We start from the raw sequence: 17,886 nt of genomic DNA, 5'->3' as shown, positions 1-17,886 counted from the left end.
AGTTGGAGGGTAGTTCTGAACTACAATTGAAATATATTTTCATAGGAACAACGGATTTAGCGAGCTGTTTAATGAACGCGCCTTGTTTTGGATGTATCCAAAAATAATTGTGTATTTTGGCATATTTCAGCGACTTTTAATGAATGTCAATTTTTTTTTTTAATTTTTCAAAAAAAATGTCCTGCATAAATTTGATTGTTTTCAAAATGCAATAACGGCGATGCATCAATAGTATCATCGATATTTCTCACTTCCATTATAACAGCATTGGATACCATACTTATTGAAAAAGTACCAGAAGTGATATTAGTGGTATTTTTCGAGCTTTAAATTGCTGCCACTTACCAAATTTTGCTTCAACTCCTTTGGAAAAATGCCGTTACTTGTTTTTTGATTTATTTTTCAAAAGTAATTTTATTATAACCGCAAATTCATACTATATCCGAAAACGCAAAAAAAAATATTGCACAGCGCGTTTAGATTTTTCGAAAAATACATCACAAGCTTTATGAAATGACGCGCCTTTTCTCACACGCGGATTGGAAACTGTCATTTCCATGGAAGTGTAACCAGGTGACAAATATCTGGATTTTTCTGTTGTAGTATATTTTTGAAATTATACTTCTTGCCACACTGCGACACAGGCATTAAGTGAAAAATGTGTAAATTTTAAAGCTCCCAAAAATTTAAATGCTGAATTAATTATCTTTAAAGAATAATTATTATTATTTTTCCAAAAACCATCGATATATGTCGCAAATCGATGTTTTGAAAATTTATAAACACATCGATGCATCGATAGTCCCATCTAGTCAGCTGTCAAACCACCTAATAATTGGGTCGTACCAAAATTTCTAATAGTAATTCATTTTTGGTGGTTTTATTGTTTCGTAAAATTTAAATGAGCGTCGAAAAGAGCAAGAAGAAACAACAACATTAAGCCCAACTACAACGTAATTACACAAAACTTGATTGTGAACTCACAGCGACAACAAAGCAACGCCAATTGAAACTAAAACTAAATTCTTTGTTGCAGATTGCAAACAAAAAAAAAAAAAAAACAACGGAGCTGGGAAAACAAAAATTGGCAAACATGTCGAACCTATCAGTGGGACAGATGATCATGGATGCGCAGCGCATGGCTAGTCGCGTCAAAGACTTGGATGCCCTGGGAACAGCGCTGCTCGAGGAGGCGGAGACCAACAATCGTCTGGTGGAGAGTTTGCGACAATACCAGGACGACATCGAGAGTCTCAATCGCATCTCGAACAACAAAACGAATGTGGACATGGTGAATCGCATACAGCAACAGAATGTGAACAGCTCCGAGATACTGAAAGAGAATCGCGAACTTAAGATCTGCATTGAGGATTACGAGCGCGCCATGGAGCTGATGATGCAAAAGTATCGCGAGCACACAGTCACCAAGGTGCTGGACAGCAAATTCAATTTCAAAGAGCTGTATAACGAACGCCTGTGGCAAGTGATACGTGATCAGCGTGACAAAATCAACGAAATGGCTGCCGTCATGCATCGGGCGGCGACGGCAGACGATGAGAATGTGCAGCGGGAACTGCAGACAATCTCACAGCTGCGCATGGAGAATGAAACATTGCGTGAACTGCTCGACATCTCAAAACATTATGGTTCAGCGCAGCGGCCAATTCGCGAAGGCGATCATCTGTCGGAGGAGAAGGCGGTGCAAACGGACAGCCAGGTTGGGATGGCGGACGATTTGTCGGCCGATGAGCTGTCGATATCGGGTGCCTCGGTGGAGAACATGAACAACAATTCAGTCATACAGATGTACAGCAGTCCAGATCCGCCAATTGACAGCAATAATAGTAGTTCAGTTAACACTGCCACAGTCACAGTTGCCGGAGACGTTGTTGTGGAAACTGTGGAAAATAATGCACACGCCAATGAGAATAATAATGGACCTGCTGCTCAAAGCACGCCAGAGAGTGAGAGCAGGAAAGCTGCCGTTGCAGTGACGACGCCAAACGAACAACAACACGAGGAAGACCAGGATGTCACGATGCCGATTGCGGCTGAAAGCGCGACATGATAAACAATTATCAGAGTTGCACTACCATAGCGGTTATCGTCATCGTCACTCAATCATCGTTAATTTGTAATCGCTTTCGAAGCTTTCGTCTTATTAACAACAAACAAACAAAAACAGCATACACCCCATTAATACATACATACATACACAGCACTCCCACTTAGCGCACACATACAATACAATACACACTTATGGTTACTCTGCATTAGTTCATAGAGCAACTAATAATCTCATAAGTAATTTATACATACTGAATAATGTCTAAACATTCATTCATCTAAATCTAATACACATTCACACACATACACACGCACACATTTTGTAATCCATGTTGTATCCTGTCGACATTATGATTTCTTAATAAATTCCATATAATGAACTGAGCTGGCATTTTAATTACCAAAATGTGGATGTTGTGGATCCCATGTGAGCTTGGCTTTGAACCATAGTGTATCTCTTTCTACGAGTTCGGAGATGAGCCAAGCGTCAAGGCTTTTTTTGCATTCCAGGGTATGAATTATTTTCGCATTTTTTCCGGACGCTAAAAAAAAAGAGAGAGCAAGAGCGCAAAGGGAGAAAGAGCGTAAATCAGCCACTTGCAGTCCTCAATCTGTGGCTGGCTAGTTTGAGCTTTTTCAAAATATTTAAATTTAGTTTCTCGTCGATTTTCAAAACGTTCACAACGTTCACGAAACGCAAAGATAAAAAGAAATTTGCTTGCCTGTGCAATTGGTGCGAAAGAGATGTATCGATTTGTATAAGTATATTTCGAGTGCTCGAGCGACGATCGTTGTTATATCAAAAGAAATCCCAAATTATATATGTATTTGCATGTCTATGTGTGCGTATGTGCGTCAAGTGAAAAATCCAATTGGAAGAATAATTCAATCGATTTTTTGTCTGTTTTGTAATTTGGAAAAGTAAACACAAATATATATTTTGTAATCTGTGCGGGACAAAAAAAAACTGAAGATAAGTCGAAAAATTGCATTTCATGTGGAAAATATATGAAAAGTGCGCTGCCATTCAAGAAAATTGTGTTCTATTTTTAAAACACAGCTAATTTTTCAGCCGTAAAATTGAATAAAGTGAATAAATTCCAAAAATCGACAAAACGTGAATAGAAAATTTCACAAAATGAAAAACACAATTTAAATAGGTGCAAGCTATTAAAATTCAAAGTGAATGGAATTAAAGGTGAAATTCATATGAATCTAACATTGATTGGATATCTGTGTGTGTGAGTGTGTGTGCGTGTGTGATTCAAAGGGAACCAATAGAAGAGATATTTGCGGTTACGCAATTAATCGCACTGCGATTGCGATAAATGCGGTAAATTTATCGCTTAATTTGCAGCAGCAGTGCAGCAGTAGATGCAGCAGCTGTGCCGTGGCCCCATTCCTAATTGCCCAGCTTCAAATTCATCTAAATGCAGCATCATCATTTTGTGTAAGTCGAAGAATTTTCTATATTTGCGACAAACTAAATTCACTTCAAAAATAAAAAGAAATCAAAATACGACAGTCTAAAAACGTTGATAATTATTTTTAACGTGCTTGGGCCATTTGCAATGTTGTGCCCCTTTCCTACAAAGAGAACGAGACCAACTCGACACCGATCCCCAGGGCTTGCTCTCTTCGCGAACCGTGAAAGAGAACTTCGCTCTTTTGAGTACATTACAATTTGCACTCAATCGCCTAACGGGAAAACATGCGCAAAGCAAAGCTTTTCGACTGCGCGTGCTGCCCACCTGTGAAGAGAACAAACGCTGCCTTCAATCTCTCTCTCTCTCTCTCTCGAATTGTATACAAAAGAAGTGTAAACAATTGTTATTGTTTATATTTACAAATAAACTTATGTTTGCCTGGACACTCACATACTCCTACTGACTCTTTCCTCTTGAATCAGGACGCCTTTCTGTGTTTTTTCTTTTAAAGTGTTAGCTCGTAAATTTTAATTTAATGGCAAATTATAGACAGGTAATTTCAGACTCTTCAGATTTTCACCTTACAATTTGATTTAAAAATTAACTTTAAATATTTTTGAATGTGTGTTTACTTTGGAAATTGCTTATAAATTATTGAAAGTAATCAAAGCGTCTAGCAAAGTGCAAAATAATGGTAGACAGACTTAAAAGCAATGAGATCTGTGATAAAAATTAAAATGTATTTATATTCTTACTTAAGAACTGCTTCCACACGCATCTATCATAAGAACAAGACAAAGATTGTTGAATGCTTGATTGGTTTACAGCATTACGGAATAGCAAATAAAATTGAGACCGAAACATCTCTTTGCCACAAAATGTTCTACATTTTATGTACAACATTCTTCTGCTTACTTGGATCAATGCCAAAAATTCCACATCGTTGTTTAAATATAGTTGAATACCCTGCAAGTTGAAGGTGCATTGCCTAGTGGAAGTAACATCGGATATATCGATCAATCCCATTAACAAAAATAGCTAAATTGTGTAAAATGTGTATTGAATACACTGAGGTGTTTTGTTGTTGTGTTCTTACAGAAAAAGAAAAGCTGACAATTTATATAGATACAGATGCATCATCTGTACCCATCGCTGAAAGGCGATCAGCTCTGCCCGCTCGGCTTTCATCCCCAGACACGTTATCCCACCAGATGTAAGCGATGTTTTCGTGATTACAAAGAACATGGTGCTCGTCGAGGGGGCGACGAGGTGGCCGCCTCCTCGCCGAATCTCTCCGATGCCCAAAGCTCAAGGTAAGCAGAAACTTCTAAAGCCTTGATAATGCCTAAGAAGTTATTATAAACTTTTGTTATTAGGCCATCTTCTCGCACTTGGACATCGACACAAAACCTGACGAGCGCCAACGGCAACAACAGTAATGATATAGGTATGATTCTAACTTTACAAGTTACTTAACTAGAAGAAAAAGTTTAGTATTTCTGATTTATAAACTAATGTTTATTTGACACTATCTTAAGAAGTAGCATTAGTTTCACGTTCTTTTTAAAACTTCATGTTTTCTGTCTAATTTCTATCTATGACTTTGTAACACTGTTTAAAAATTCCTTTGTTTCATACTAAATCGACTTAAAATGTATTTTTTAAGTTATTGTTAAGTTCTAAGCAATTTTTAATTGTACTGCAATCTGAATTAAAAATCATAGTAGCTGAATAGATGGCTTATTCATATTCAGACTTTAGATATTGTAGCTGAACCCATATCACAGGATAATAATTGTTTTTTCTAATAAGAACAATATATTTATCGTATTTATATTAATAATTAATTTGATTTTTTATTATTATTATTCAATTAACTTTGTAAAACTATGACCCATTTTCTCAAACAGCTGTTTAAGTATTTCATAAATGCAAATTTAAATTGCCGTTGCACCATTAAAAAAAAGTAGTTGGCAACAAGCTCCTTTAGATAGCACTGCTTTTCGACTATGCACTGCTTGCTTTAATTCATGAAGCAGTTGGCAAAGTAGCTATGCAGCATGTTAAGTCGGGCTTTAACAGCGAGCTGTTAAGACGGGTCCTAGTTGTTATTTTGATCACTGTAACGTTCATAAACTGAACTGATATCTTGAACTCTTGCACAAATTTACTGTAACGTGTGCTCGTATCATCTACATAACTCTCTATCTATCTGTCTCTTTCGTACACTGTCTCTCTATCTCACACTCAACACTAATCTGCATAACGTTAAATGTTAACTACTACCATCGTATTATGCGCTGCGCTCTCTTTTTTGATTGGCTAACTTCAATTGTGGTCATTGTGGACCCCAACCAAAACCAACATAAACTGTGTGAACTGTAACTGTGACTGTGTGAACCGTCCGTGATTGTCACTGTGACTGCAACTGCTTGTATTTGCACTCTTGGCACTTTTGATGCTGCTTTTTACTCAACTCAGTTGTCCACTTCAATGTAGAGCTCAAGAAACGTCCGCAGTCCTGGGCTTCCACACCCGATATCGATGAGACTGTCGAGAATTCCGCTTCGTCATCATCGCTGGTGGCAAAGCGTCCAAGCTCTGTGGCATTGGGTTCACGACCCGTGGACGATCACAATGTGGCTGTCACCTTAAAGCTGCCGGTGCCGCCGCGTCGTCACACCACAGCTTTGGACATCAACGAGGTAAGCTTCCTAATCCAAAATCTCTTTAAAATCTGTGCCCCTAATCCGTTTCAATATATTGTGTCTGATTAGGTGGAGCAAACGCTAACGCAAGGCCGTGTCACTTCCTCCCCTAGTAAAACTTCAAGTATTCCAGATGAGCTAGTCATCCTATCGACCGACAGTCTTGCCGAGCGTGTGCGTAAAATGAATCTTCTGAAGAAGCAGCGCAGTCTTAACTCCAGGGAAAACAGCCGGGAACGCTCTGTGCCACGTCGCGATGAGTAAGTTGACATTTGGGACTCGAGGAAATTCTATTTAATTCAATTTATTCTTCTCATTTTTCAGGGATACCGAACCACCGCCGCCGCCAGATCGACCGGAGCGCAGCAAGTCCGGCACTTCACTCAACCAGCAGACGGAACTCAAACGTGCCTCGTTACCGCCTAAGAAGGTTGCGAGTACAACCGCAGCCTCTTCAGTCAGTACTACCAGCTCAACCGCTGCTGCCTCCGTCACGCCCAAGCCCGCTGTCTCAAACCCTTTGCCAACGCTCAGTGAAACCAAAGTCACAGCCTCTTCCTCCAGTTCCAGTTCGAGCAGCACACGACGAAAGGAGACCGAAGTCAATAACAGCAACCACAACAGCAGCAGTAGCAGCATCAACAGCAGCAAGGAGCTTAAAAGACAAACCCTACCGGCTGCAACATCTCCGAGCATAGGAGCCACTGCAGCTGCAACGCTCAAGGATCAAATGGCTACGCTACGCACCGAACTGGAGGCGATGAAGACTCGTGCCGAGCGAGCGGAGCGCGAAAAGAGCGACATACTACTTCGAAGATTGGCCTCAATGGACACAGCTTCCAATCGCACTGCAGCTTCGGAAGCATTGATACTGCAACAGAAGTTGAACGACATGAAGGAGCAGCTTGATCGTGTGTCGGAGGATAAACGCAAGCTAAACCAGCGCATGAAGGAGCTCGAGCACAAGGAAAGTCAGTCGGAGTTGAAGCGGAAGCTGCAGGCGGCTGAGCAGATTTGTGAGGAGCTCATGGAGGAGAATCAATCGGCTAAAAAAGAGATAATCAATTTGCAAGCGGAAATGGATGAGGTCCAAGATACGTTCCGCGACGAGGAGGTCAAAGCCAAAACCAATTTGCAAAAGGATCTAGAGAAGGCGACCAAAAACTGTCGCATCCTTAGCTTTAAGCTGAAGAAGAGTGAACGAAAGATCGAGACACTTGAGCAGGAAAGACAAAGCACCTTTAATGCCGAACTGACGGCAAAAGTGAAAAAGCTCGAGGAGGAGCTACGATTCTCCAGCGAGCTTACACGCAAGTTACAGGTGAGTCTAGTACAGTGACACTAATCGCAACAGCATAACAATAATTATTCTCATATGCAGACGGAAGCTGAGGAGCTTCGTAATCCCGGCAAGAAGAAGGCGCCTATGTTGGGAGTCCTCGGCAAGTCAACGTCTGCGGATGCCAAAATAACGCGTGAGTCCCTAACTCGTGGTGGATCACAGGAAGATCCACAGCACTTACAGCGCGAGCTACAGGACTCCATTGAGCGTGAGACTGACCTCAAGGACCAACTAAAATTCGCCGAAGAAGAGGTAAGATAATGACGCTTTTAAACAAATCCGTCTCAAATACTGATTAATAACTGAAACTTGAAGCTTAAACGGCTCAGGTCTAAAGCTTCTCGACAGCGCTTTCAGCTCAATCGCGGTACTCAAACAGGTGACATGCTTGCCATTCCAATGGCGTTTCCACGTGCCACGCAGACGGTGGTCATCGCCCAAGCTGATGCCGCTTCGAATACACCGATCTTGCCTGCAACAATAGAATTAGGCACACAAACTCTTGTGGTTGATTGCAGTGAAATTGCGACGCAAACCCATTTAGAACTCAACACTCGACGTGTTTCCGTTGAACGCGAATCTTCACCGTTTATGTCGCTTTTTACACCTACGACTTCAACCAGAGCTGCTCAACATGCCAACTCCTTGCTCTTTCCCAGTGCTATTTCTCACGTTTTGCTCGCTGGGGCTAGTGCAGGTATCTAAAGCACCACAAACAATTTTCACGCCAGCAAGGTTCAAATAGAGATTGGATAAAACTACGGCCGTTCCTAACATATTTACGTGATGTGATCCTGCTTTAGGAATGGTTGTAGGGTCTTTTGGGATGGTTCCTAATGCTTGCAAATTGGTATAAAATTTAGCAAGCGGAGAGCTTTTCTTTTTTGGGGTCTTTTAGAACTGTTCGTAAGAGGACCTATCAATTTTATGATGTGATCCAGCATTAGGAATGATTGCAATCTGGGTTAGACATTTATTGGGGCAGGCGAATAGAGGGACCAAGTTTGTTGCTATAGGATGTTCTAGTAACGACGTAAGGAATCCATAGAAATTAAGACACGATAGGATAATTACTTGTTGATCTTCTACAAGATCTCTCTGCTGTTGTGATCCTTGCTGGCTGTGAACTGTTTCTAATTGTATAGCTTAGTTCAATTCGTTGGTTGTTGTTTCACTCTGTTTAATATTACTCAAAAAACACTCGTCTCTGTGTAAATACATATATAATATTATATTTATTATTGTGTTCATTGAAAGCTAATCCCAAGTAGCTAGCTATCATCGGTGTCGGCTTTAGAGATTGGTTTAGCACATGCCAGGGCAAACTTTTATCCTCGAATACGAACTCTTTAAAATGGAATTACCAAATAATCAATCGATAATCAATAACCAACATGAAAATCAAATGTGTATTTTACATTTCAGGCTGAACTTATGAGGAAAAAGGTGACTCGTTTCGAGGATGAAAATGAGTCTTTGATGATGCAGTTGAAAAAAATGGCAACGCGCTCAAGAAGTACGATCCAAAATTTTGTTTTTACTCAATCACTTTAGAAAGTTTCTATATTCCATACTGACACAGCATTTTTTGGAAGATTTACTAATCTAATAAAAAGTATTATTTAAATGGGGATTACTTTGTAATCCTCTGTCCATTTAAATCGATTTAATATGTTAAACTAACATAAAATTCTCATGCGCTTAATCAGCCGATAATCTTTGCCATTTTTTTACGGCTGCTCATAAACTGTGACTAACCCGCGACTTTTAATTGCCACTAACCAAGAAAAGTATCTAACCAGCATCAGCATGCTATTAATTAAAACCTGCTGTAAAAATATAAATAACACATTACTCTTTTTCAACTGTAGCTCGCCGCTTAAGTCCTGCGCCCCATGCACATCGTTTGGCACCCGAGGTGCACGCCGATCGCGATGAAGGAATCTCCGATGAGGACGATCCTGCCGAGCTGCGCATTCTGCTCGAGCTCAACGAACAGGAGGCTTCGATATTGCGCCTAAAAGTCGAGGATCTTGAGAAGGAGAATGCGGAGTCAAAGAAATATGTGCGTGAATTGCAGTCGAAGCTGCGACAGGACAATGGCAGCAAAGGATCGCTACTCAGCCTTGGTGGTTCCTCCTCAAGTGCGGCGGAGAAGAAGCTCAAGAGCTTGAATGAGGAGTTGGTTGTGCTCCGCAAAAACCTGCAGGAAAAGGAGCAAAGTGCGGAAACGATGCGTGCTCAGTTAAGCAAACTAACATCGCTGGAGACCGAGAACGAAAAGCTGACCAAGGAGAACAAGCGTCTACAGATGCAGACACTCCGTAAGTCCAGTTCGGTGGAGAAGAATGTCGAAGCGGAGCTGCCCAAGCTCAAGGATGCTCTGGCACTGGCGCAAAGAGAACGCGACGAACTGACGGCGCGAGTCAAGCGCATGCAGCTAGAGGCAGATGGCAAATTGCCAACCCGAACGCCAAAACGAGTTAACGATCTGACCCCAAAGAGTCATCTGAAGAAATGGGTAGAAGAGCTAGAGGATGAGATCAGTGAGATGCGTGTGCTGGTCGGTAGTTGTGGTGCCAATCAACTAAAAACCCTACAGACGAACAAGGAATCACTGGAGGAGGAACTGCAAAAGTGTAAGCAGAAACTAGCGTTGGCCGAGGGAGACGTGCAGCGTTTGAAGCAGCTTAATGGCAGCAGCAGCAAGACCAAGGAACTGGAACAGAAGCTTAAGGGTAGCGACGATGAGGTTAAGAAACTTATGGCCAGGCTCAAGGATCATGAGGAAAAACTAAAGAAGCAGGAAGCACAACTGAAGCAGAGTGAGACAAGCAAATCCTCCCTAGAATCGCAGCACAAGCGTGAGAAGGAGAAGGTATCCAGCCTGGAGAAGGACTCTGAGAAGCAGGCCAAGGAAAGAGAGAAGCTTGAATCGAAGATCACACAGCTAGACAGCGAACTGCTAAGTGCCAAGAAGGCTGCAGAGAAAACAAAGACATCCCTGGAGAAGGACATCAAGGAACTGAAGGCCAAGTCCAGCAAATCGGACAGCAAACAGGTACAGGAGCTCAAAAAGCAGCTAGAAGAGACGCAGACAACGTTGAGTGGCGAGCAGAAACGCTACGAGGATCTAAATAATCACTGGGAGAAACTGTCAGAGGAAACAATTCTAATGCGGGCCCAGCTAACCACAGAGAAGCAGAGCCTGCAGTCAGAACTAAACTCGGCAATGTACAAATTGTCCGAGATGGACACCATACGCATTGAACGCACCGACATGGCTCGCAAGCTGAACGAGTCGCAGAAAAAGATCCATGAACTTGAGCTCAAAGCCTTGAAGGCGGGCAACAACAATAGCAGCGAACATGAACGTTCCATGCTCAAGAACAAGCTCGCCGAAAAGGAGCACGAGTATGAGCGTTTGCGTAGGGAGAACGAGATGAATATTGATCTAGTATTTCAGCTGCGCAAGGATAACGATGATCTGAACAGCAAACTGAGCGACTTTAATCGCATCGAGCAGGCGCAATCCTCGCTCAATGGACACGGCGCTAGGCGAGAGGCCGAGATCAAGGAACTGAAGACGCAGTGAGTAGAGAAAGCATAGGGAATGCAGAAAGAGGTTGATGGACTTTTTTCCTTGCAGATTACAAGCATCCGAGCTGCAGCTCAAGTCTGAGGTGGCATCGACCCGACTACGCTATGAGCAGCAAGTGAAGAACCTGAGTGGAGAGCTGACTTCCATGCAGGTGAGTTCCATTTACGAATTCACTCTAAGAAACTTACTAAAGTTGTATCTGCTCTGCAGCGTCAATGTGAACGCTTCAAGAAAGATCGGGATGCCTTCAAACAAATGCTTGAGGTGGCGCAGAAGAAGATCGGTGATCTAAAGGCTAATAATACAGGACGCCAGAGTCGCAGCTCAATGCACAGCAGCGATGACGATGATAAAAGCAAGATTGCCTATCTGGAGCAACAGGTAAATGAGGCAGCTTCACCCACTAAAGTTATAAGAGACTTACCCGGTTTTATCACCGCAGATTGGTCACCTGGAGGATCAGTTGGTCGAGTCGCGACTGGAGTCCAGCAAGGTGAAGACGGAGCTTGTGTCCGAGCGCAGCGCTAACGAAATTAAAATCTCCGAGATGCAATCTAAGCTCAACGAGTTCGAGGAGGAGCGTGTCATTGGATCTGGCAGCACCAAGCTGCCCGGCATGAAGACGAAACTAGAGCTGTCCTGGCAAAAGGAACGCGAGGATCAGCAACGTCTGTTGCAGGAGACTTCAACGCTGGCACGCGATCTGCGTCAAACGCTCTTCGAAGTGGAGCGCGAACGCGACAAGGAACGACTTGAGTCCAAGCGTAAACTGGATCAGACCAAACGCTCCACGGAGGAGGAAATGGAGGAGGGACGCAAGAAGATTGCGGAGCTGCAGTGCGATCTGCTGGAACTGCGAGATGTGCATGCCAAGCTGCGCACCTCCAATGAGAAGCTGCGACGCGAGGTGAGTAACAACATCCGAGATCCCTTTATCATATTGAATGAAATTCTCTTGCCTTTGCTGACAGCGCGAACGCTATGAAAAGGAGCTGATCAAACGTCGTATGGAGCAGGATGGCGGCGAGCGTAAAGTAGGCGCACTTCTGCAGACCGTCGACGAGCTGGTAAAGATTGCACCTGATCTGAAAATCGTAGGCGGCGCCTCCGGAGCACGCAATGCATCGTCGTCGTACGGCGATCAACATACGCTGCGTCCCGAGCAGGCAAATGTGCGACGTAGTCGCAGTCCCTCGCCCACGTTGAGCAGCTCCCAGATCACCAGTGTGCTGGCTCGCTTGGCCGAAGCCTCAGAGGAGTTGCGTAAGTTCCAGCGCCTCACCGAGGACGAGCAGGAACGTAGCCGCATGCGACGCGGTAATTTGCGTCGCGCCGCATCGCAAGAGAACGATCACCATGGAAGCACCAGCTCTGTGGCAAGTGCGGCGGGATCTCAGCGTGGTGGACGCATCTCACGCAACTCTTCCAATGGCAATTTGATACGCAAGAGTCTCTCCCTCGATCACTCCATTCAACGGGATCAGGTAAGCACCAAAGCTAAGAACCTAGAATGGGATATTCCTAATTTGGTTGATTTTGCAGAATATTTGGCGGCAGGATGATGGCAGCGTCTCATCTATGCAGTCCATTGACTCTGAACTTGGTGGCCTGGTGAGGGACTCCAGTCTAGACTCACGGCTCGATTCTCGATTGTCAGGCGGTTCCACACAAAGTGACTTGCCACGTGGACCGCGCAAAAAGAAGAAGAGCCTCATGGGTAAACTACGCAGTCTGACGAAAAGCAGTCGCAATTCCGAGAGTGAAATATCGGTAAGCCAACAGCAATCATGAAGCAAATCAGTTAATTAATTAAGCTCCTTCCTTCTATCCGTAGATTCAAGGATCTGATTCAGACCTTAGCGTAGCTAGCGACATGAGGTCGAGCAAGAAGGATTTGCGTAATCGTTTGTCCGGCATGTTCAAGCGTTCTGGCTCCAATTCACGCAGCGAGAGCATCGAACGTGTCGGCTCGGAGCAAAGACCGGTCGCCGTGACTGTCGTAGGACATCCTGATGGACCACAACCACGTGAACCACCGCCAGCCAACTCACTCACACCGAAGCCCATACGTTCGGTAAGCCCGAGAGGTCTAAATTAACGCTGGTATATATAACACTTCATCGGTTCTATTTGCAGATACCAAAACCGCCAGCTGGCACACCCACCACACCAACCACAAGACGGCGCCTAGCCAAGTAGTCATCATCATGTTATTAGGTTCATCATAGATATGTAGTTATACTAGTAACTCGCATAGCCAACCACCAAGTCCAAACCAAGTTCGTTTCATCTTGATAACTGCAATTGGGGACTTGAGCACCACTCACATCACAACATCACATATTATGTTTATTTTTTAACTTTCAAATGTTCATTAATTTATTTACGATTTTCAAAATAAACATATACATCTTTTTCAAATACATTCACTCCAGCGCTTTTCCTTCCATTGAACCACTAGCGCTAAAAATGGGAATATAAGGAATTAAGTCAAAGACTCGAGATTTGAGCAGACAACTTACAATTTACTGAATAATTTTACTATACAGTCATATAGTAGTACACTAAGCCCGTAGCTAGAGAACACGCTGTTAAATGGATGCCCAGCAGAATCCATCCACCGAAGTGAACAGGTTTCACGACATTGGCCGCAAAATACATCGTAGCACTCAAGAGTGGAAGGAAAATAATTTGAAACATATTCAAACACAACTAAATTTTGAAAGTTATATCCAAGAGTAGAATAAGTTTGTTAAACACGAATTCGGATATCGTTCCTTTAGAATATTAAGTTTTGTTAAGAACAGGTTCGAAAAAAGAGTTAAAGAGAATTCCCCAAAGCGAAGAAACGAGAAAACAATTTCCAAATATCGGGTGCCAATGAATGAATTATCAATGCAGGTTAAATAAAAAGAGTGAGTGACATTTATTCTATTTACTTGCAATTTATGTATATATATTCAAAGTATTTGTTTTTTTTTTTTTTTTTTTTTTTGGTTTTCTTTTTGCTTAAAACTTTTTTTTTTACAAACTACATTAATTTTTAAACATAATTAGAAATTTTTTTGTTATTCATTTCGTGTATTTTTAGTAATTGTTTTTTATTTTGTAAACGAATAAACAATTGAAATTTGAACTTGAATTTATAGAAATTAAATTATCGATATACTTGATTTCTCTTCTGTATCTTTCAATTGGCTTTGCTTTGCTTTTCTTTTTTGTAGTTGTTTTTGTTGTTGTTGTTATTGTGGTGCCAATGCAATATGTGAACCAATTGTTGTTCATATAATAATAATAATAAATCAAATATTCAACTTGCAATTGATGTCATTTAGACTACATATGTGAAATGCCTAGAGTTCTCTATATATATCGTCTATATATGTAGAATTTGGACAACACATCAATTAACTTATGCACTCAATTAAAGATCGTCAAATTTCTACACATATGTATGTATATATTTATATAATAATTTGTATGATCGAGAGACGTATGTAGGGGGTACGTTGTTATATTTATTAGTATGGTATTTTTATTTAGTTTTTGTTTTATATTTAGCTTAGTTAGCATCTCTTGTTTCTTGGGGGGGAGGAGTGTAATTATGTCAGTTACATTTATACAATTATGCAAATCGGGCTGTTATCGTTATCGTTATCGTTAATGTATCGTATCGTATGTGCTTAGTTAGTTGCTTGAATTTGTTGCTAAATTTTGTTGTCGCATTGTGAATGTTTTGCTTTGTTTCGTTCCTTTTATGTTTCAATCAATCAATCATTATTTTTATGTGTATGTTTTTAGTAACAATGTCCTTGACAGTTATTTTTGTGTTCACTTACTTGCATTGTTGTTGCTTATTACTCGTTTTGTATTTTGTTTTTTTCTTGTTCTTTTTTGTTTTGTTTTTGATATTACTTAGGCACTGTGTTCGTATTACATTAAAAAATTAATTAAAAATTTAAATTTAGGTATGTATAAATACATTATAAAAAATTTCATTAAGTTTACCGTAAACTAAAACCTTGCAACTTTTCGTTCTCTCCTCTCTTTCTATCCGTTTCTCTTGCCTCTATATGTATGTAAGTATGTATGTATTTCAATTACTTTCTTATTTTGTTGTCTCTATGTATGTATGTAACTTTTCTGTTCATCTTCATTACACATAATTAATGCATTTAACGCTTTTTTACCTGTTTCGGTTCTAATGTTATCTCTAAAAAGTACAAGTAGAAAAAGTCTAGAAAAAAATGACCCAAAAAACATCTCATGTAATTTGTATATGTATACTGTCAGTGTGTGTATGTGGGTGTGTTAGAGTGTTAAATAAATTAAATACATATGTATGTATGTATGAGTCTAAAACATTTTTACACAATTCGCAACACTTATACGCCTAAAAACCGTTACAATTGGTTTATAAGTTGAATGTATCTAAATGTACATGTATGCCTATGTGTGTGTGTGTGTGTATGGTGAATTTTGTTTGGCTGCTTTTAGCTACAGTTAACGCTAAAACTATTCACACTTAAAGCAAGTATGAGAATTCTTAGCACTTCTTAGCCTGCTTATGTTGTTGTATTTTAAGTTAATTTAATGCTTAGATGTCCATAATAAATAAAACAACTATGTATTTTAGTTCTTAAATAACCTTAGTCGCGCCTTACATTCATCTATACATACATAGTTAACGAAAATGCTTGTGTGTAGGTGTGTGTGTGTTCGGTGTGTGGGTGTATGTGTGTGTATTTCTAACCATGCAAAGTGAAAAGAACTTGAAAATCGATGAGAAAAACAAGAAATACAATATCTGTATCGAAGAACAATTGCAATAAACGAATAATATAATTTAAAAAGTATTCGAGAAATTGCTGTTCCATCAACGAAATCCTTACACGAACTTATGTAGGTAGCCTATTCATCTGAGATTTTTTTTTTTTTTGGTTTTTTTTACGAGTTAAGAGTTAGTTTATAAGCTTTATTTTTCATCTTATTCTCTGCGTCAATTTGTTGCATGTTTACAGTCTCAATTTTGGTTTTATTTTGGTTATTTTGCATAGTTTTTTCTCTTTTTTTTGCGTTTTTGTCTATTATGTATTATTTAAACTACATACAAATAAGTTTTGTTTACTCTATCTTGGTTTGCTTGGTTTTACGTTTTTGTTTACGTTTAAGATTACCATATTATCGATACTAGCTGTGAGCCACTGTAAAGTAGATACACATACATACCTCGTATTAGAATTTATGCTTAACGAACGAACGAACGAACAAAAGCCAAGTTGAAAATCAAAAACAAAATTCACCAAACTCACCAAATAACAATTATTAATCGTCTTATGCACTTAGATTTCATTTGTCAGATCTCTAACATCAATGCTATGTATTTTGTTTTATTTACTCCCATGTTTGTTTTATTTTTATTTGCTCCATATCAGATTGATTTCATTATTTTACGATCAAGTTCATCAAGTAGTTACAAAAACAAGTACAAAACATGCACGCACAGAGTTGCTGATCGAATCTCACCACTCTCGCTTATTCACCATGTGTAATATAATAGTCTACCACTAACTGTTACTATTTCTCTCATTATGTATGTTTGTAATTATCTTATTGTGTTGTTTTTTTTTTTGTTTTTTTGGTTTGCCTTGCCCTATAAATTTAGTCATTACAAAAGGTGTCTTAGGTGGAATCGTTTTGTCTTAGGAATTTAGCTTAGATATCTGTAAATTTCCTTATTTCAAATCATTCTAGTTTAGTCTTTAAAGGCTAATACACAAGTACATTATTTGAATACCTGAACAACAAAACTGTGGGGAGACCAACAAAAAATTCGAAATTAGAAAATTCATGTGCCTGTGTCAGCAGTTACTTAGCTTAACTATGATACCAGTCGAAATTGTAAACGAAATCGTTAATCGATAATTCTTGAACTGACTGCAGATATCAATGTAATTGATAATCGATCTTTTATGTTTTTTTTTTTTTTGTTTTTAGTATTTTCGGTATTCTCAGTTTTGTCGTTTTGCTCGCAGTTTGCAATTTTTTGGCGCATCATTCGTAACTATTTTAGCTTAAATGTTAAATTAGATCGTTTTATAGCTATTTCATTGTCATTTTTTTTATGTATATCGGCGAAACTTGAAAACCCCACACACGAATGAGTTCCCAAAATATCAATGAAAATTAAAAAAGACAAAAACAAATCAAATAAAGATTTTCATTCTCCATAAGGATCAAAAAGAAAATTGTAAAGAAATTCCAATTGCGTTGCCAAACAAAAAAATAAGAAACAGACCACCACAAATACACGAAATGAGAAAATAAATATGTAACGAAACAAACTACTTCAATATCATCACCATACACATTGCTCTCTCTTGGTGCATGGACATACATAGATATTTGTTTGCCGTTGTATGGACTTGTTACTATAATAGCAGACTAACAGTCACACTTGTATTTTGCCATTTCCATTTTCTATTCATTTTCTTTGACTTTTTGTTTTTGTTTTCGTTTTTTTTTTTTTTACTTTTTGTTTTACGTCACGTTTTCGTATTTGTTGAAAGTGCAACACTTTTAAGTTTCATATTTTTTTGTGGTTTTTCATTTCATTTTTTTTGTTTAGTACAATAGATTAGATTTATTTGTTACTGTTAAATTGATATATTTATGCATATATTTATATGTATGTATATAGTATATATATTTATATATATAATTGTATATAGTAGTTGTAAT

The 17,886-nt window shown here is 39.7% G+C and overlaps 2 protein-coding genes and 1 long non-coding RNA gene across 6 annotated transcripts; 2 read left to right on the top strand and 1 right to left on the bottom strand.

Annotated features, from left to right (window-relative positions):
- Window positions 1-797: 797 nt before the first annotated feature.
- LOC117563261 (FGFR1 oncogene partner 2 homolog) lies at window positions 798-2,447 on the top strand. The gene is made up of 2 exons (XM_034241484.2): window positions 798-953; window positions 1,037-2,447. Exon 2 carries the CDS (start codon window positions 1,094-1,096, stop codon window positions 2,066-2,068), a length of 975 nt encoding a protein of 324 aa, XP_034097375.1. The 5' UTR covers window positions 798-953; window positions 1,037-1,093; the 3' UTR covers window positions 2,069-2,447.
- A 280-nt stretch (window positions 2,448-2,727) lies between these two features.
- Window positions 2,728-13,568, top strand: LOC117564711 (myosin-1). Of its 4 annotated transcripts, XM_052002960.1 has the most exons (17): window positions 2,750-2,829; window positions 3,128-3,517; window positions 4,593-4,807; window positions 4,871-4,941; window positions 5,976-6,199; window positions 6,272-6,462; window positions 6,527-7,523; window positions 7,584-7,796; window positions 7,860-8,241; window positions 9,416-11,135; window positions 11,194-11,296; window positions 11,356-11,526; window positions 11,588-12,052; window positions 12,117-12,629; window positions 12,688-12,915; window positions 12,980-13,219; window positions 13,282-13,568. In XM_052002960.1, the coding sequence occupies exons 3-17, from the start codon at window positions 4,626-4,628 to the stop codon at window positions 13,342-13,344; spliced, it is 5,763 nt and encodes a 1,920-aa protein (XP_051858920.1). In that variant the 5' UTR covers window positions 2,750-2,829; window positions 3,128-3,517; window positions 4,593-4,625; the 3' UTR covers window positions 13,345-13,568. The 4 variants fall into 4 exon arrangements, with proteins under 4 accessions (XP_034099484.1, XP_034099482.1, XP_034099483.1 ...); XM_034243593.2 differs by lacking the exon at window positions 7,860-8,241 and adding an exon at window positions 8,970-9,060 and having other exon boundaries at window positions 2,728-3,517; window positions 5,994-6,199; XM_034243591.2 differs by having other exon boundaries at window positions 2,728-3,517; window positions 5,994-6,199.
- LOC127565257 (uncharacterized) lies at window positions 13,490-15,439 on the bottom strand. The gene is made up of 2 exons (XR_007954627.1): window positions 13,668-15,439; window positions 13,490-13,608 (listed from the first exon to the last, which is right to left on the bottom strand). It is a non-coding gene; the product is annotated as an uncharacterized LOC127565257 (long non-coding RNA).
- Window positions 15,440-17,886: the final 2,447 nt, after the last annotated feature.

Source organism: Drosophila albomicans, chromosome 2L (genome assembly GCF_009650485.2).
Source record: "Drosophila albomicans strain 15112-1751.03 chromosome 2L, ASM965048v2, whole genome shotgun sequence".
Classification (NCBI taxonomy): domain Eukaryota; kingdom Metazoa; phylum Arthropoda; class Insecta; order Diptera; family Drosophilidae; genus Drosophila; species Drosophila albomicans.
Note: the sequence above shows the minus strand (reverse complement) of the source record. Positions and strands in the feature narration are given on the sequence as shown.